This window comes from Tamandua tetradactyla, chromosome 14, assembly GCF_023851605.1.
Source record: "Tamandua tetradactyla isolate mTamTet1 chromosome 14, mTamTet1.pri, whole genome shotgun sequence".
Lineage (NCBI taxonomy): Eukaryota > Metazoa > Chordata > Mammalia > Pilosa > Myrmecophagidae > Tamandua > Tamandua tetradactyla.
This window is the reverse complement of record NC_135340.1, coordinates 41515905-41536937: the sequence shown is the minus strand read 5'-3', so window position 1 is coordinate 41536937 and position 21033 is coordinate 41515905. Positions and strand designations below refer to the sequence as shown.

Here is a 21033-nt window from a genome sequence, read left to right as displayed (position 1 = left end):
AACCAATTATGTTTCTTTGTGGATAGAAATTTTAGCAGGAGAGGAACCAGAGGAAATAGATGAGCAAACCAATTTTATTTTTCTTAGACCACTGTGAGTTTTTTCATAGGAATGGACAATGGATATTCATCAGGTGTGTACACAATCATATTTACATAGTCTATACTGAAGCAATACAACCTTAGAATAAAGTTTACTTTGTTCTCATTCTCATCCAGTGCCCAGAGCACATGCACAAACACCATAAAATTTGATTGAGCATATATTTTATGTCAAGCATTATACTTGAACTTATCTATATATCCGTGAAAATAAGCAACTAGAGCTGTTCACAGAGAACAGTGACTGGGAAGCTTTTTCTGCAATTTCCAGTTAGTTAATCTTTAGATTCTGAGATCCACATATGATTTTGGTGCACATTCTGTTCATTTGTTTAATTTACTTATTTTATAACCCCTCAGTAGTATAAAAAATAGTTTTATCCAGTGGGCTGTAGAAAAATAGAGTGTGTACAGGATTTGAGATTTGTAGTCATAGTTTTCTAATTCCTCTTATAGTGAAATATTCTGGTTGGGAACAGAGAGGGGAAACAAGCACACAAACACATAAACATTATGTAAATTGCATCAATCCCTGTGGCTGAAAATATTGAAAGGATCTTTAGATTTATGTTAGGGTTTAATTAAAATAAATAGAGTATAAAAGTGAAAATACACCAAGGGAAAGTAGAAGGCTCATGTTAGAGTCAAAAACTTCCAAACACAGATTCCAGCATCTTTCCTGGGATTTAGAAACCACCCAGATACAATTAACGTACCTTAATCACTGAGGAGCTGCCTTAGTTTGCTAGAACTGATATAACAAATATGATCTAATGGTTTGGCTTAAAAACCTAGTGTTTATAGACAACTTCCTTGTAGTCAAGAAGTCGAAAATCAGGATGTCACCAATGCCATGCTTTCTCTCAAAGTCGATGGTACTGTGCTGATGGAGGGCCTCCATCTCATGGCCATCTCTGTCTCCACCCTGGCTTCTTCAGACTTCTTATTCCTACCAGCCTCTGATTTCTACTGACATATGTGACATATGTGGATCTCAGCTCTATTTGCTTATATTCACACATATATGAATAACCTCAACTACAATGCTTGACACAACATATATGCTCAATAAAATTTTAAGGTGTTTGTGTATGTGTTTTGGGCACTGGATGAGAATGAGAACAAAGTCAATTTTATTCCAAGGTTGTGTTCCTTCAATATGTTGTGTTGCATCTAATTAACTGAGTCTCAATTCCCTGTCTTTATAACTGCATTCATTTGGATTAAGACCCACCCTGATTTAATATTGTTACAACTTAACTAATAATAACAAGTTCAAAAGGTCCCATTTACAGAGTCTTCACACCAACAGAAAAGTACAATTAAAACAAATCATGTCTTTTGTGGGGTACATGATTCATCCCCAATAAGAACCAAGAAAGTCCTTTACCGGTGATCATTTATACCTTGATTGTGAAACCAAGTAATCCAGTGTTAACCATCAATCTACACATGTTGACAATATGGTTAAGTATGCCTATATATTAGATTTGGACTTGAATCTGCACATTTTAAATAGCTGGCCTCTACAGCTTATTTTTCTCTTGTCAAGGAGTCAGCACCATAATTCCACACATGCCTGAAGATAAGTGCTATGCTACCACAGACCACCTGTGATTAAGATTTTCTGTCCACACAAGTAAATAGCATAACATTACTATTATGTTTATTTAGGACTGAAACTAAAAGAAAAAAAACCAGGAATTGCTATTTTAGATAAATTTATGAGGAAGGTTTTTCTGAGGAAGAGAATTTTGAGCAGATATCTGATGAAGTGAAAGATTAAATCACAGGAAGCTCAAAGGCAAAGGAAAAGTCCAAACAAAAGTCACTGGGGCATGAATCTGGAGTATTCCAGAAACAAAGACGCATAGTGAAGTTAGAATATGGTGACTTATGTTCTAAAAGAATGAAGTTGAAGATAGAGACATCTAGTGTCTAGTAAACATGGATAATTTAAGATAAGATATCCATTTTTTACTTCAAGGAGACCTAGACTGTTATTTCCTTTTCTGTAGGCTAAAAATCTGGGATACCTTCATCCTACAAAAAACAGTCATCTCATCAATTGAAAAAAATTATTACAAACCTGGATTTGAAGGCAGAAAAAAAAGATTCTAAGACACCCATCAGAAAAGGAAAATAAAATTATACAAATGAATACAAATAAAACGTAACATACTATTTAACCAAAATCAAAAGAGATTGTAAAGAAAATTGGCTATAAAGAGTAAAGTTTAAGGGATATGCAATTATTGGCAATAAAATAAAATGTCTAAGCATAAAGAAAAACTGTAAGTGAGCAGTAGAACCACAGATGGCAAGTTTTCCCCAGAGAGTTCATGGAGAATTCAGTCATAGTCCTAGGTATGTAATCCTGGCTTCTTGAAAAAACAATTGCAAATCCTTATAGGAGGAAAGCCTACTTTAAGAAGTCTTAGAATTCCCAGAGATCATATTGATATTGGATGTCATGGTAGATTAATGTATTATTGGTGGTTAATAAATCACAATTTTAGAGGCTTAAAACTATCCAGATTTATAGTTTGGATCCTGAAGTATAAAAACAAGGTTTTGTAGGAACTCTTCTTTTAGAAGGTTCAGGATAGAAATTATTTCTTTACCTTTTTCAGATTCACAAGGTCACATGTTCATCTCGGCTTCTGGTCCCATCTTCAGGTCACTCCAGCTTCTTCACTTGATCATCACATCTTCCTTTACTGCATCTGATCTTTCTGTGATTACACTGGACACCCATGAATAATCCAATTTAATCTTCCATCTCAAAATTCTTAAAGTAATCACAATTACAGAGTCTCCTTTACCTCATCAGATGATATAATTGAGGCCATGATAGACTTGGAGCAGGCGGCTGTATTCTGTCTGTCATTCTTTGTATTATACATAATATTAGTTACACAAATCTGAATCTTTCTACACATCTCCAAAAACAATGAATATCCATAACAAGAACAATTAAATCAACCTTGATATCTGCACAAAATATAATTAGAAAATAATAAAGCTAATGCTCTAAATTCAAAATTACATATATGGGAGAAAAAAAAATTTGAGGCCAGCAACATTGAGGGGTTGGTGGAAAAGAAGTGAACAGACAGAATGAGAGGGCCCATCCAGGTGAATAAAGACAAGGAGACAGAACTCTGACTTTGCAGCACCAGAGCACTGGCTAGAAGGATCAAAATAAAATACTGTAAGTTGCTGTGATAGAGGACACAGCCTCAGAAGGCCCTGTGTTCTTTTCAGTAAAGAAACTGTACTTCATTACCAACAGAAGATGATGCTTGGGTTAAGTTGAATTATGTTCTCCAATTTAGACATATTCTTGATCTTAATCCCCCTGCTTGTGGGTATGATGAACCTATTGTAAATAAGACTTCATGAAGTTGTTATCCTTACTTAGGATGTGACCCAAGTGAATTAGGGTGGAATTTCATCTGGATTACTGGAGTCCTTCATAGGCAAAATAAATTCAGACATAATAGGAGAGAACACCATGGACAAGAGCTGGTAGCCAGATGTAAATAGAATGGAGAAGATGTTACCATGTGATGTGAAAGTCAAAGAAACCAAAGATTGCCTGCCATCCAGAATATTGTCAACTCAGGAGGAAGAAAGCTTTCTAGCCAATGCTTTGATTTGGACTTCTGTCCTCTCAAATCATGAGTCCAAAAATTCCTGTTGCCAATGCCTACCCGTTTTGTATGCATTTCATACATTCAAACTAAGACAGTGCCTTTAAGCTAAACCACGGTAACACCTCAAAACTCTGCAATAATTCATGGAATCAGTTTTTCTAGGTGTTATGAAATGAATACAAACCTTCTAATAAACAATAAACAGTATGCAACATTCATACAATAATAGTAAAAGAAGAAATAAGAGCCTACTAATCTCACATGAATCAACTATCAGCAATAAATTGTTAGAAATCAGCACACTAAATCTATTAAAAAAAGCTAGAGAAAAATTGATGGCTATGAAATAAGTCAAAGATTTCCAAAATGCACATAATTGTCTCTCAAAAAACAGGAGGGAATGTGATGTAACAAAGACATAGAAATATTTAAATTATAAAGTAAGAACATTTGCAAGAATTACAAAACAAAAAATATCTACAATTTGAAAAGGCTGGATTTTCACTTGAGAAAACTTGTCCTCAATAGCCAACTCTAAGGCATATTGCAACAGTTTTTTACTTCAAAGTACTAATATTTCTTTCATATCTCAGAAATATTGGAGATTTGATTCCAGACCACTGCAATAAAACAAATATAACATGAAATTTTAGATTTCCCACTGCTTATAGAAGTTGTATTTATACTATACAGTTGGTTTTTAAGTATACAATAGAATTATTTCTAAAAAGACAATGTACATACCTTAATCAAAATTTGACACAGGGCAGGTTCAATGGGGGTTCAATGTCAGAATTCTCGTCTGCCATGCCAGAGTCTGAGTTCAATTCCTGCAGCCTGCCCATGCTAAAAAAAAAGTGACACAGAGACACAAAATGAGCAATGCTGCTGGAAAAATGGCACCATCAGACCTGCTGGGGCTAAAACATTGTTGCCACAAACCTTTCATTTGTGATAAACCTGAACACTATCAAAGTGCAATAAAGGGAAGTGCACTAAGATAAGGAATGCCTGTACAATATTAGATCAAGAGGGAAAAATACTAGAATATTTTAAAGAAAAATATGAGCCAAGGAAACATTGGACTAGTGATATGAATGCAATGTATAACCTTGTAAAATTAAGTCTAAAGGGAGAGAGTAGTTGAAAGAATTCTGAGTAAATTTAGCCTGTGATAAAATACATAAAGAATTATTCAAATAAATTGCAGCATAAGGAGAAAAAAGGAAAAAGAATGAAAAAAATGAAAACAGATAAAGCAAATTTATTACAACCTCTATAATAGGTGGTAGGAAACTTCTTCATTTAAAAATAGCAGTATATTATAGAACCCTAAGTGAAACAAAAGTGACAAAGATAGGTAATTTCTAGAACATAAACACTCCAACTACCTAGAGAAATAAAACACTAAAGAGCTGAAAAACAGATGACAATGGTGTAAGAAATGCTGTATATTTAATTCTATACTGCATTCATATAGTATAAAAGAATTGCAGAAACAAAAAAATCAGTTATATAAGCAAATGCATGCACGCTTAGTGAAGCTATTGAAGGAAATTATTTTCAGGATGGTGCAGAATGCAAAAACCAAACCTTGTGCTCAAGTTAAGTGGGAAAAAATATATAAATTTTCCTATTTTCTCACAATTCCTTACACCAAGTTTTTAAACTCGTGTTGTTTAAATGTTATTTTTTTAATTAGCTCTAAATAATCTTTACTTTTTTATTATTGCTTACTTGACAGCTGCTTTTTAGAGTTGACTATTTTTCAGTATTCTCGGAAAGTTGATTCTGACAGATTGTGCTTGTTTTTTGGAGGGAATATCTGTTGGTTTCCAGGTATGTCTTACTATTCTTTTCATCTTGCAGAAATCTGGTCACATCTTGTTAAAGTTTTGCTCCAACTACTTCATTTTTTTCGCACAGCTGTACAAATAGAAATTAGTTTTCCCACCAAATCCATTTATTTAATAAACAGTATTTCCTTAAATTTTTATAAATTTCCTCAAATTAAATAAAATTTCATTAATATTTGTCTCTGGCTGAGGTTGTGTTTGCCACGTTTTTTCTACTGTAAAGTTACTGTTACATCATGTCCCTACCCCATGATCCATTGATTGGAGATGATTTATCATGCGCAGTCCATTCTAGAGCTGAGATTGCTGATTCCTCCCTTGAGATTGCTCCTTAACTCCTTGGAGGTTTCCATACATATTCTGGGAGGTTAAATGGGAAGGTGCCTTTTACTAATATACATGGTTAGGATGGAGAGCAGGAATCAGTTCTCTTCCTGTGACCCTTAGTGAGGTAAGATTAGTTTTAATTTCTAGAAGACTTTCCAAGTTATCATGATTGCTAACATTTTCACAATTTGTTTTCTTATAAATGAATGCAATGCTGCCATTTACATTAAAATCCAAACAACATAGGAAATTGGTGAATTTGTTTCTGTGTTAATTTGCCTCTTTCTTTTTATTTTTACCAAAGCCCTTTTTTTGTTTTTGCTAGATTTCTGAGAGTTTCCAGTGCTCCCCTAAAGTGAGGAGTTTCCACTAGACATTGCACCCAAGCCTGTCTCACTACTTGGAAGGAAGCTCATCCTGGCTATGGACATCCTTATTTATTTTCTTTAAGAGCAAACCTGCTTTATGACTCATTTTCTCAGGGTCAGAATGTTCCAGAGAACTGTCAACCACTTTCCAAGACTTTCTGATCATAGATAATGTGTTCACTCTCTCCATTTCATCTTGGGTAAGTGAAAGAAATCCATCAATGTATTTTGAAGGAGTATGAATTGTCAGTGCCCCCTTGTATACACTGACTGGCAGGGGAGAACAAGGGAAGGGATGGAGGAGGGAGCAGGTAATGAAGGAAAGATTCTGAAGACCTTCACCTTGAATGGGTAATGTTTGATAGCACCTGTAAATTGTACTAGTACCTAACTTTACCTACCATTCATGATATTTCAGAAATGTAAGTACTGGGCAGAGGGGAATTTTGCACGATGTCTTTATAGGACGGATGTGAGAGTCATCTAGCAAACATCTCTTTGCATGCAGTAATAGACTCTAAAATATTATAAGTAAAATTGGCTTTTCTTGGGCACATCCAGCAATGGAAAAATCATTTCTGTGTAAGTAAGATCATACCATCATTGGGCACTTTTAATTATCAGAAAATAATTGCAAATTATGACTTGGAAAAAAACATAAGTAGAATATGTAAGTCATTACAGAAGTAAGAAGAATGTCTTACTTCTTTATTCTACCCTAAACCATACAGCATGAGGGAAAAAAAATCCAAGAGAGAATTAAATTATCATCTATTAATCTCAATAGTTTGAGATATAATTTTTTTTATTTTTTTGCCATTAATGCTGAGTTCTGGGACGAGATTGTTTTTTAAGAAATAATTTCCCAAAACAATCTTATTAGCAATTAACAAAGAACTTCAAAATTTACAGGCGTAGGAATTTATCCGAACCCATGAAGAGAAAGGAAAGGAAGTCTCTACCCTTTCCTGGCCAACTATCAACATAAATAGAGAAAAGGAACATTACTAGCACATCAGAAGCCTCTCCCAGGCCCCCTCTTAGTCCTTTTCTTCTCTTCCAGGATATCCCCTATTAAGGCTTTTAATGCCACAGATTAATTCTGCCTGTCTTTGAAAGGTATTTAAATAGAAAAATAGAACATGAATTCCTTGTGTCTAACATCCATTAGTCAACATTAATTTGTGAAATCCCAATTCTCTGTTAGCAGTGTACACTCTTTTTAAGTATTCTTATTTAAATTATTGTAAAAATGACATTTTGTCTCTAGATTCTGTGACTGGATTTCAATGATGTCAAAGAAAATTCAGACATAGATTTTCATTTATAAATTAATTGTTTGACATCTTATAGTCATATTTCTAAATGAATCTTGAAACATTCCTTAATGACACCTAAAACACTCCCTACTTTACTGAAAGAATATGTGTCCCCATTATTATACTGCTTGTCTCACTTTGATTGACGTGGGGCTGCCTCTAAAGCTGTTACAGATGCCTGAAAACCCATATTTATGTATTACAGAAGAAATAAAATCCCTAAGGCAGAGAGACTTGGGTTAAAAACATGGTTCTCTTTTAAAAATTGATATCCTTTTCTCTCCTATACAGGTAAGTGAAGGTAAATCCCTTCCAAAGTCAATGAATGACACAAATCATTCTTGGGTGACAGAATTTGTGTTGCTGGGACTCTCTAGTTCTAAGGAGCTCCAGCCTTTCTTGTTTGTCATATTTTTACTACTTTACACTGGAATCCTGCTGGGAAACTTTCTCATCATCCTCACTGTGACCTCAGATGCCCGCCTTCACACTCCCATGTACTTCCTGCTTGCAAACCTCTCTTTTACAGATATATGCATTGCCTCTTTGATAGCCCCTAAAATGATTTCTGACCTTCTGAGAGAGCACAAGACTATTTCTTTTGAAGGCTGCCTAGCTCAGATCTTCTTCCTTCACCTATTTGGTGGCGGTGAGATGGTGCTCCTGGTATCCATGGCCTATGACCGCTATGTTGCGATTTGCAAACCTCTCCACTACATGAAAATCATGAGTCGCCACGTGTGTATCATTTTGGTCATCATCGAATGGTGTATTGGCCTCATCCATACTCTTAGCCAATTGGCCTTCACTGTGAACCTGCCTTTCTGTGGTCCCAATCAGGTGGATAGTTTTTTCTGCGACCTCCCTCTAGTGACCAAGCTGGCCTGCATAGACACGTATGTCATCAGCCTAGTAGTGGTTGTAAACAGTGGCTTTCTCTCTATGGGTTCCTTTGTCCTGCTGGTCATCTCCTACACTGTGATACTTATCACAGTCAGGAAACGCTCCTCCACCAGCATGGCAAAGGCTCGCTCCACGCTGACTGCCCACATCATGGTTGTCACGTTATTCTTTGGTCCATGCATCTTCACCTATGCATGGCCCTTCAGTAGTAATTCAGTTGACAAGGTCCTTGCTGTATTCTATGCCATTTGTACTCCCATTTTAAACCCAGTTATCTATACTCTAAGGAACAAAGAGGTAAAGTCAGCTATGTCAAAACTGAAGAGCAGGTATTTGAAACCTGGTCAATTTTCTGCTGCCTTAAGAAATATTCTTTTCCTGGAAATAAATTAAATTAGCTCATTGTTACCACTTAAATATTGTTGACTGTCTGTCATGAATGGAATCTGTCTGATGCTGAAGCAAACCAATTTGCTCAAAGGGAAGGACTGAACAGAAATCATGAATGAAAGTGTGATGATTATAATTAAAAACACAGAATATATACTAGCAATTTTAACACTCTCTTCTTTCTAAAGTTTTTTTATATTTCATTTTTTATTTTTTTAAATAAAGTCTTTTATGAAATATTAACATTTCTTAAGAGGCCACAGAGACATGTTAGTGAAGTATAAATGTAAAAAGAGAATTTCATCCTTCTTTCCCAAATAAGCTACTCTTCTGATCCCAACTTTAGAATGATAATAGACATATATATGTACCACCGAGGTAACAGGTATTTATGATATATTATAGGTGATCTATGAATAGGATATATAATATACCTAGATGAGAATTCCTAAACTCTGCACATGAAGACAATTCCATACTTTATGACAATAGTGTCAGTGAAATACCATATGTAATAGTTTTCCAGTAACAAGCATATACATTGAAGGGCACTTTTCAGAAATCCTTGGTCAAAGTGAATACTTAATAAATTTATTCATGTATAACATGTTACTGCATAAATTTACTCACCATTGTATTGTGCATTGTTTATGGTTATGTCTGTGAAACAATAGCAAAATTATCTGGGTTATTTCAGAGATGAATTATTCTTTTCTATCATAATTTTTCCTGAGGATTGGTACTTGAATTTTGGCATAACTGTCTCTCTACTTAGGAGTTCATAGTTTCTACCTTTTTCTTATCTGTATGCTCTATGGCAGGGTTCATTTCATTATTTTCCATGTGAGTATTCCATTATTGCAGCACCATTTGTGGAATTTTTGTTGATTTGGTTTTTCGTTTGTTTTGCTTATTGGTTTGCTTTTTGGGAAGTGCATGAATCGGACATCAAACCCAGGTCTTCAGCATAGCAGGTGAGAATTTTACCACTGTACTACCTTTGCACACCCTCTTTTTTTTCAAAAGTAGTTTTTCAGATTGATACAAGTAAAAATGATTATTTTTCCTATATGAGCAGTTTATTTTATGCTTTCCCTGGAATCATATTCAAGGATTTTTCATCTATTTTCTACTGATTAGTAATTTAATCTGAATAATATCACCTGGCTCTTTCCTAGGCCCCACTCCCTAGAATTTCACAAATGGAATCTATGATTTCATTTACCAAAAATATCAGTATATATTTTTTATTTCTGAAACAGAGTACGATATAATTCAGGATATAAAAAAATGACAATATCAGCATGTACTTGTCTCTAAGTATATACAGCTGCTCATTCACTTAAAAATATAATATTCCCAAATTCTACACTTTTTCACTTTTCCAATATGATGTATAAAATTCATGTCATTTAGTTACTAGCTAGTTTCAATTTATTTAACAATTCACAGAAAGCAATGTTATATGGATTTTAATAGACTAGGTCTTTAGTCTTGAAGTTTTCTCAATGTGATACCTATTCTGCTCATTGTATCTATTATATGGATAAGGTTAAGAAAGGTTAAGAAAATTGAAAAAAAATTTCAAATTTGAAATGACAGAGTGTTTTCTTATCCAGATTTTTGTTGTGTTTGAATTTTTACCTTATGCCAGAAAGACACACTTTTAGAATTGCACTATTACTTACTGTAGATTAGGTTCTGATCTTTGTAGAAAACTTGATTCTCTGCTTACACTCTCACATTCTCTCTCCTACTAATAATGTGGAGAGGTCAGGCACATCATCGGCAAAAATTCTAGGGTTTGGACTCAAGATTATCTTCCAGATTCTTGCAAAATTAGCCATACAGCAGGAGGACAGGCGACTGGTGTAAGTACTATTGCACATTCATTTGGCAAAGAAACTAAGAAAATCAGAAAGAAACACAATAATCCACAGGTATTAAGAAAAGACAAGAAAAAGAAGAAGAATATAAGACTTGTGATAATTGTGGGCACATTCAGCCTCAGAAATTTTTATTTTGCTGGGGGACTTATTTGATTTTGATGATGGTATTAAACATGAGAAACACCTATATAATAGTGACATGTGTCAGACACTTTTCAAGGTCCTGTTCTATGTGCTTTATACGTAGTGACTCATTTAATCTTCTCAGCAACTCTATGGGCTGGTACAATTAGCACACATCTTTACAGAGAAGGAGATTGGGGAAATGAAACAGAGAGATGAAAGAACATACCACTGTTCACAGAGCTTGGTGGGAGTGGATAAAAATGAGCTCAGGCAGTCTGGTAAGCAAACATTTCCTTAACCTCTGTACTCTAGGTCTACTTTTTGTAGTGTGAGTCTGAAGAAGGAGGAAACTATTTCAGAATAGCTATTATCATTCTCCTTGGTGAGCAGATATAGACAAGGAGAGAACAATTGAGGACATGGAAACAAATTTTTATTTGTCTAATCCGAATATTTTTCCCTTCCAACAGAGAAACAGGCAGACTCATAAATTGTGTGCTCTATCACTATTTATCTTTTCTATCTTTAGAAATAGACTCTACTTGGAGTAGAGTTGCTCTTCTTGAACTCAACTGTTACACACACACATACACTTACACATTAATATTTCACTATTAATTTCATATAATCACCTTTATAGGAAAAACATTGTTCTTGAGGCCTTCTATATAGCTGTTTATTCAATGCTCTAGATCCCTGTTTACTGAAAAAATGATTGGCAAATAATTTGTATATTCCAGATAGTTAGTATTTAGACTCCATGAGTCTCTGCTGCACGTTTTCCAGTTTATTGTTGTTGTTTTGTCTTGGTTTATTTTACATTTCTTTAAAAGTGGAGAAATTATTCTTAATGATTGGTACATGCAGAAACAGACTTTGGTCCCTATTGTTCCTATTAGGCCAAAGTTACCAAACCGCTGCCACAGAACATAAATTTTAGAGATGAACACAGAAACCAAACAGGATAGCAAATACACAAGTAAATAAACATGAAACAATTTGTATCAAATACCGGATTTTGAAAAATTTAATGATCCCTGAGATTCAGGCAAGGCCTTAGTAAATATAAAAATAATTAAAGAGTGTAAAAGGCACATCAGAGGTAGGAGACTTGCATATACCCTTGTCTGTGCTCTTCCTCAATGGCACAGGCAGGTGTGCAATTAAGGTACAAGCAACAGTTCTTGATCTCAGGGGAGCCAATACCCTCCTCATTGAGGAGTCTTTTATAACCCACTAGTACTTAGTTGTGTAATCAAGTGGACCAGGAGACAATATCAATTTTCACATTCCTAATAAACAAATGCAGAAACACGGTTAGGTGTGCCTAGACAGTGGTTTTAAATCTTGAGCCACATATAATAAATCACTGACTACTACTTGTCGTCCTTGGCCAGGACTCAGGGCCATGGTTCCAAACATCCTTGAATATAAGCATCAAGCTGCCACTGACCACCTGCAAGTTAATCTTACCTTTCCACACAAATAGTATGGCATTAAGATAGTCACCACTACCATGGAAACTATACTGGGTAAGGAGAAAACACTTTGGGCTGTTATTTTAAGTAAAGTCATTAGGCATTTTGTATACAGCATGGAGTTTTGGATATTTATTTATTCCTTGCAATCAATCCAATGTTGCATCGTTTCTTCTGTTCCAAATTTTCTAGTTTTGTTTTTGGGTGCTTTTTCACACTGGCATCTGTATCCCTTTGACATCTCTCTATCTTTTAGTTTTTCATGCTTTATTAATTTTCAGAAATACAAAAGGCTATACCAGCTCATCTTGTATTTCCTGCCCAAGTTCTAGAACCAGAAATTTCTCCAAGGATTCTTGATTCCTTTTACTAGAGAACAGTGTTTAGAAAACAAGACTTGAGAACTGTGAGTGCTCATTGGTGCTTGGGACTAATTGTTTCTACGCTCTTGTAGAGACACATAGCATCTCCTACCTGAGTGAGTTTTGATCTCACTCTTACCTCCACATCTGAAATCCCCTCTCACAACATCCTGCCAAAATGCTGAGCTTTGTTATAACCTTGAGCATAGTCTTCCCTGAGCCCATCCTCTTTTTCAAAAAGTGCACATACCAAGATGTTTTCCCAATACTATCAGGTAAGCCTCTGACACTTACTACCCTTGCTCTTCAACCAGAACCAATCTATAGCACAGTTGTCATAGATATGGACATACTTGAGTGAATTTTTTGCAACCTCAATTTTTTCCATTGTAAGTTAGCTGCAGCACTCTGTATGCTCATTAATATAAAAAGTGCTATTAGACTGGTAATCTGGTGCTTACTGCCTCTTTCTTTAAAATCTCAATCAGCCTCATTTGTAGGGTGGTTTTGGGACAGTCCTGGCTGGGTTTTTCCATTTTTTCTTTCAGGTTGAGTTCTGTTGTTAGGTCAGTGGAACACAACAGCCCTCTTAGCAAACAGAGCAAAGCAATATATGTATGGATACTAATCCATGTATACACATATCTATAATTGATTCTGTATCTATATTAAGCTAAACATGAGATTATACTGATGTCTCCAACTCTATCCCAGAGCTACAACATTCATCTTAGCTTTCTTTTCTTGTTTATCTGTAACCTCCCTCACTAATTGTGAAAAGCCTGGCTCCCACCCATGACATCCATTTACTTATGTCCTAAGCATAAAACTTTCCAGTCAATATTGGAATGTTCCAGAGTTCCTTTTATCTCCACCTGTTCACTTAAGTTCTGCCATGAACTTGCAATGCAGTTCAAGTATTTTGCCAGAATCATTCCATTCTGGGATATCTCAATACTCTGCTCAATGTTTTTCTTTTCAACTTGTTTTTGTTTGCTTAGGTTGCAAACATTAAACATAATCTATGTGAGTTAAGCAACACAATTTTTATGAAACTTTTACTAGAATACGTACAGTAAGATGAGTTTGCTGAGTGTTACATAATCTCATCCTCAATTTCTTTAAATAGAGTCTTTAAATCTTGCATCCCAACTTCTGGAGATAGTCTATCATGTGGCTTCTAGAAACATATTTTATAAATCCAGTTGTAAATACCTGGATTTTTTTCCCAGATCATTTGAAGATCTGTTATGGCGAAAAAAATTAGAGCACCTTCAAATATTTGAAGAACCATCATGTTGAAGAGAGTTCTATTCTCTACAAATTGTAGAACCAATTGAGCACTCTAATAATTAATATGCTGTTTTGGGAAGTAGTGGACTCTTTCTGATTGGAAGAAAACACCCTGAAGTTAAGTGATCATTTGTAATCACATAAATGGCATAGCATTACATAGCTTTAACTGGAGTTAAAATAAAATCAGGGAAGAATAAAAACTTAGGTTGTGCTATTTTAGATACATTTATCAGGAAGATGTCCTGAGGAGGTGAGTTTTGAGCAGACATCTGATGAAATGAAGATTGAACCATAGGAAACTCAAAAGAAGAGGAAAGTCAAGACAGAGATATGAATCTTGATTGTTTCTGAATCAAAAAGGAGATAGAGGATATTAGAGGATGATGAATGATGCTCTAAATGAAAGATGGTGAAGATGGAAAGGTCTGGGTCTAAATACCATAGGTAACTCTGATTAGATCTCAACCTATTATTTCAAGGAAATCTTGAATATGATTTTCATATATACAGGCTAAAAACCCAGAAAATATTCATTCTACAAAAAATGACTATATCCTCAACTGAAAAATATATTATTCCAAATCTGGGCTTGATGTCAATAAAAATGAGTCTCTAAGACAGCCCTCAGAAAAGCAAAATAAAAACATATAAATGAAATAAAATAGAAGTATCAATATATTATAAAGATCAAAGTCAGAAGAGTTTATAAAGAAAGTGGACCATAAAGAGCAATGGGAGCTATCTTTAAGGTAAGTGAAATTATTGACAATAAAATAAAATTTGAACATAGTTAAAATCTGTTAATTAGCAGTGGAAATTCAGTTGGCTAGATTACATCAGTGTTCATGAAGAATTCAGTCCTAATCCTATGGTTGTAACCCCAGCTCTTGAAAAAGCAATTTCAATTTGTTATAGGAGGAAATCCTACTTTAAAAATAAGTCTCAGGATTCCCGCAAATTAAATTTTTCTCATTGATATTGGATGCTTTAGTTTATTAGTTTACTATCACTGCTGTAACAAATTAGTGCAAATGCAGTGGCTAACAAATATCCAGATATATAGCTTAGATTCAGAAATCTAAAACAGGGATTCTTTAGGTAGTATTCTCTTGGAAGGTTCAGGGTAGAAATCATTTCTTTCCCTGTTCAGATTCACAAGAACACCTGTTTTCCCTGGCTTGTAGCCCCTTTCTCATGCCACTCGAACATCTTCACTTGATCATCACATCTTCCCTTACTGAGTCTGATCCTTCTGCCTCCCTTTTATATGGACCCTTGTGATTACACTGGGTAATCAATTTCATTGGTAATCCAATTTAACCTCTCCATCCCCAAACTCTTAAATTAATCACAATTACAAAGTCTCCTCCACATCAAGTGATATAACTGAGCACTTGATGGATTTGGAGCAGGTGGCTATATTCTGTCTGCCATCCCTGGTATTATAGATAATACTCATTACATAAATCTGAATCTCTCTACATATCTCCCAAAATAATGAAGATCCATAAAGAGAGCAATGACATCAACCTTGACCCCTGCCTAAAATATAATTAGAAATTAGAAAAGACTAAAGTTAATACTATAAATTCCAATTTACATAGACTGGAGAAAAAAATATTTGAAGCCAGCAATGTTAGATCTGCAATCCACTCTTTGGCTGAGAAACAGGTAGGGATTGGGTGGAAAAGAAGAAATGCAGTGAGATCTCAGGGATGGTAGAACACTTATGAGTGGGAGTGTGCAGAAAGAATGAGAGGGCCCATCCAGGTGAAGAAAGACAAGGAGATAGAACTCTGAATTTGGGGCATCAGAGTACTGGCTAGAAGGATAAAAATAAAATACCTGTAAGGTGACATCATAGAAGAGACAGCCTCAGGAGACCCTGTTTTCTTTTTAATGAAGAAACTGTACTTCACTACCAACAGAAGATGATGCTTGGGTTAGGTTGAATCATGTACTCCAAGTTAGATCTATTCTTAATCTTAATCCACCTGCTTGTGGGTATGATGAACCCATTGTAAATAAGGCTTCATGAAGTTGTTATTCTTAGTTAGGATGTGGCCTCAGTGAATGAGGGTGGACCTTAATCTGGATTACTGGCATCCTTGATAAACAGAGTAAATTCAGATGGAGTAGGGGAGAGAACATCACTGACAGGAGTTGGTAGCCAGATGTCAGTTGAGCTGGGAACAGAATGGAGAAGGTATTTCCATGTGACATGAAAGTCAAAGAAACCAAGGATTGCCTGCCAACTGATTCAGGAAGAAGAAAGCTGTCCAATGCCTTGATTTGGATTTCTGTCCTCTCACATCATGATCCAAGAAATCCTCATTGTTTAAGCTAACTGATGGTTTTTATATACAGTAAGAGTCTCTCAAAATGAGGCAGTGCTCTGAAGCTAATCTCTGGTAACAACTGAAAACTCTTCACTAGTTCCTGGAATCAACTTTTATAGTTAATAGGAAAAGTACACAACATTTTAATAAACATTAAGAAGTACTCAACATTCATACAATGGTAGTATAGGAAGAAAAATAACAAAAATTAAGGCTCTAAAATCCTTAGAAATCATCATATTAAAAGGTATGAAAGAATTGGAGGAAATTAATGACTAAGGAATCAGACAAAGGTATCCAAAATACCTTTATATTTTGTACAAATTTTGTATTTCTTCTCTGGAAGAAAAGGAGGGGTATGTGAGATAATAATGACAGAAATAATACTGAAAATCATAAAGTAAAAAAGCTTACAGGAATGAAAAAAACCCAATATATTTATGTTTTGAAAGGGCTAGATTTTGATCTGAGAAAGCTTTCTCTAAATACCCAACTCTAAGATGTATCATAGTAATGGTATCTGACCTTACAGACCCTATTATAAAGTCATTCTTCAGAAGTGCTGCAGTTTTGATTTTCAGACCACTTGAATAAGTTGAAAACCATAATAAAATGAGTCACATGACTTTTTTTTGTTTCCTAGTGTTTATAAAATTATGTTAACACTATTGACTAGTTTATTGAGTGTGCAGTAGTATTATTTCTAAAAAGATAGGCAATGTAGATGCCTTAATTAAAATGTGACACAAGATACACTAAGTGAGCACATCTGTTGGAAAAATGGCACTGGTAGACTTGCTTGAGATAAAACATTTTGCCACAAACCTTCTATTTGTGAAAAACATAACATCTATGAAAGTACAATAAAGCGATGTGGCATGAAGATGATTGAAAGAAATACTATGATTTTTTTTAATACTAGCCAGGGAATCATTTGACTAGTGATATGAACATAATATATAAAATTGTAAAATTAAAGTCTAAAGGGAGAGAGTAGTTGAAAGAATTCTGTGTTAATTTAATCTTTAAGTTTTTATTCGTATAGCACAAGAATCAGCCTGGGCAGTGGCTGGCATTTTATCTGGCAGCCCATGGCCTGGCCCCTTTGCCCAATTTGCTTCCTTCGCTCAGTTCGTGCCCTCGTGTCCCAAAGCCATGGAGAACCTTGGGGACAATCACCCAAACTCACACCTGCCCATGTTTCACCACCGTTTTGCCCAGGAGCTCTGCCTGCAGGGTGCTACCCCCCATGCGTGCACCCACCTGCAAACCAGGGAATGTGCAAAGGCATTTCCCTTATGCACAACCTGTCAGCCCTCCAGACCATCCACCACGGGGCTGTCTCTGCCTGTCATCGAAGCCCTGCCTCCCTTACACTTCCTGAATCTCATTGGGCATCCCTGTGCTCCTGCTCTCTGGCATGTTTTCAGCCAACATTGGAGGGCATTTTTGTGGGAGCAATGTAGAGGCATTTACAGCTGCGTTCTCAGCACACAGAAGCCTGTCCACTTTCTGGGTCTCCTATCTTTCTGTATAATTTCAAACTTATTATATCATATAATAAAATTATCATATAATAAAACATTCTGGAAAAGTTTATATACATGTATTTTTACATATATATACATGTATTTTTACATATATATATATATGTATGTGTAGCAATATCTAAACAGTGGACAACCTTGGGAGAAAAAATAAATAAAAAATTGAAGGCAGGTAAATCAAGTTGATTACTACCAGTATAATATGAACTAGGAAAAATTTTCAGTTTAAAATTACAGTGAATTATAAAAGCCTAAGTGTGACAAAAGTGATTAAGGTGGATAATAGCAAGAACAAAAACATAAACTTTCAAAATACCAAGAAAAAGTAAAAACTAAAGAGCAGAAAAAACAGGTCACATCATGCAAGAAATGTCTTATATTTACTAATATACAGTATACGTATAATATCAAAGAACTTCAGAAATAAAAAAAATCATTTTTATAAATAAATGTACATAAATTTAATCTATTGAAGATGATATTCAGAACGATGCAGAACACAAAAATCTAACTTTTTGCTCAAACAACTGAAAAAATATATAAATTTTACCTATTTGCACAGAATTACTTAAGACAAGTTTTTAAACAAATGTTTAAATATACTTTTTTTTATTAGTTCTATCCAATTTTCACATATTTTTATTATGGTGTTTACTTGGCTGTTTTTAAAGTGTACTCCTTTCCTTTATTCTGGAAAAGTTAGGGAAGTTGGTTCTGACAGATTCTGCATGGTCTTTTCTTTGTTTTAATTTCGTTGGGCTGGGATCTTCTAACAACATCTTACTCTTTCATCTTGCTGATGTCTAGTCACATTTTGTTAAAAATTCTGCTCCAATTCAAATTCACTTGTTTGTAGGACTGCTGTACAAATTAAACAATTGTCCCACCAATTCCATTTATTGAATAACTTCTATTTCCTTAAATTGTTATAAATGCCCATTATTAAACTAAAGTTCATAAATATTTGGTGTAGGCTCAAGTTGTGTTTGCAAGATTTCTATACTGCAAAGTTACTATTACCCAGTGTCCCCATCCCATGATCCGTTGATTGGAGATCGCTCATCATGAGCAGTCCATTCTATAGCTGAGATTGCTGATCCATCCCTTGAGATCACTGCTTAATTCCTTGAAGGTTTCCACTCATATTTGGGGAAGTTTAAATTGGAAGGTGCACTTTACTAATATACACAGTTAGGATGGGGAGCAGGAAACAGTTCTCTTCATGTGACCCTTAGTAAGGTATGATTAGCTTCAATTTCAAAGAGGTCTTTGCCAGTTATCTTGATTGCTAATGTTTTTCATAATTTGCTTCTTGTAAACAAAAGCAATGTTGCAACAATTACACCAAATTCCAAAGAACATATGAAATAGGCAAATTTATTTGCAGTGTTAATTTGCCTCTTTTCTTTTCATGCAATCTCATTTCTTGTGTTAGATTTCTGAGATTTTCCAGTGCCCCCCTAACATGTGGAGATTCCACTAGGATAGTGCACCCAGACCTGGCCCACTACATGCAAGAGAGCACATCCTGGCTACAGACATCTTGAGTCTATGTCCTTTAAAAACTAACCTGCTCTATGACTCATGTTTTCTGTGCCCAATCGGTGTTATTCCCAGAAAGCTGTCAACCACTTTCCAAGACTTTATGATTATAAACAGTGTCCACTCTCTCATTTCATCTTGGGTAAGTGAAAGAAATTCATCAATATATTTCTAAGGAGGGTGCATAGCCAGTGTCCTCTTGTATGCCTTGAAAGGCAGGGGAGAACAAGGGAAGGTTCAAAGGAGGGGACAACAATGAAGAAAAGATTCTGAAGACCTTCGCTATGAATTCTTAATGTTTGATAACATCTGCAAATTGTACCTAACACCTACTTCCCTTTATCTACTGCTCATAATATTTCAGAAAGGTAGTTATTGGGCAGAGGGGAATTTTACAGGATGTCTTTTTAGGAAGGATGTAAGAGCTAACTAATCTCTCTAAGTGTTCATTAATTCACTCTAAAATATTACAAGTAGAATTGGCTTTGCCTTGAGCACATCCAGCAATGGAAAAATCATTTCCGTATAAGGAAGATCACACCTACTTAGTGCACTTTTAATTACCAGGAAAAATACAAATTACAGCTTTGAAAAAATTATTAATGTTTTACATACATAGTCATTAGAATTGATTCAAGAGCTCTGCCCAATAGAATCTTTTAAGAAATAGTTTTGGTGTTTCTTTGAGAATATTGTATTTTGTTCCTGAGAATGATGAGCCCTAAAAGACTAAAATGCCCAGTGTTTCACAGCAGGCTGAAGATACAGCAGTGATTTTATCCTATAAAATGTTATTCCTGCAGTTTTTTTCCCAACTTGAAGGAATTTACTGGGTTAAAAAAAAGTCCTATTATCAAGTCATACAATCCTGTTGCTTCAGCTGGGAAAGGAGATCCCTAGGATGAAGGGAATGGAGGTACATGATCTTCCATAAATGAATGAAGGATTGTATCAGTAAATGACCTTCATTTGGCAAGGCATAAAGCAAATTTCCCTTATCATAAATGTACTGCTCAGTGCTCAAGGTAACATAGGCACTTAAAGTCTTCAGAGGGAAGAACAGAAAAGAATAGACTTATGTTTGAAAGAAACTTAGAGTTTGTATTGCCCAACACCTTTCTCTTACATTCTAGAAAGTGAAGGTCTTGATTTAAGAGCTTTGTCAAAATGTATCAAGTTAGAAGAATAAATGTTTGATGAAATTCTGGCTGACATTTTTCAAAAATGATAAAATGCATTGATCCACACCCTCAAGAGATGCAGGGAAACCCAGGTAAGATATGTACAAATAAAAATCACACTCAGTAAATTACTAAAACTCAAAGATGAAAAGACTATTTTAAAGCAACCAGAGAGTATAAGAGTGATACTATTTTCAAAGGAGAAATAATAAAAATAATGGCAACTCTTCAACAGTAAAAATTGAAGCCAGTAATAAATAGAATGGTATCTATATTGTGATGAAAGAAAAAGAAAATTTGCTAACCTAGAATTCTATACACATCAAAATTTACCTTAGAAATTAAGACAA

At 34.9% G+C, this 21033-nt stretch overlaps 1 protein-coding gene across 1 annotated transcript; it reads left to right on the top strand.

Annotated features, from left to right (window-relative positions):
- Nucleotides 1-7900: 7900 nt before the first annotated feature.
- On the top strand, nt 7901-8926 carry LOC143655364 (olfactory receptor 4K15-like). The gene has a single exon (XM_077126713.1). It carries the CDS (start codon nt 7952-7954, stop codon nt 8924-8926), a length of 975 nt encoding a protein of 324 aa, XP_076982828.1. The 5' UTR covers nt 7901-7951.
- The last annotated feature ends 12107 nt before the right edge of the window (nt 8927-21033 follow it).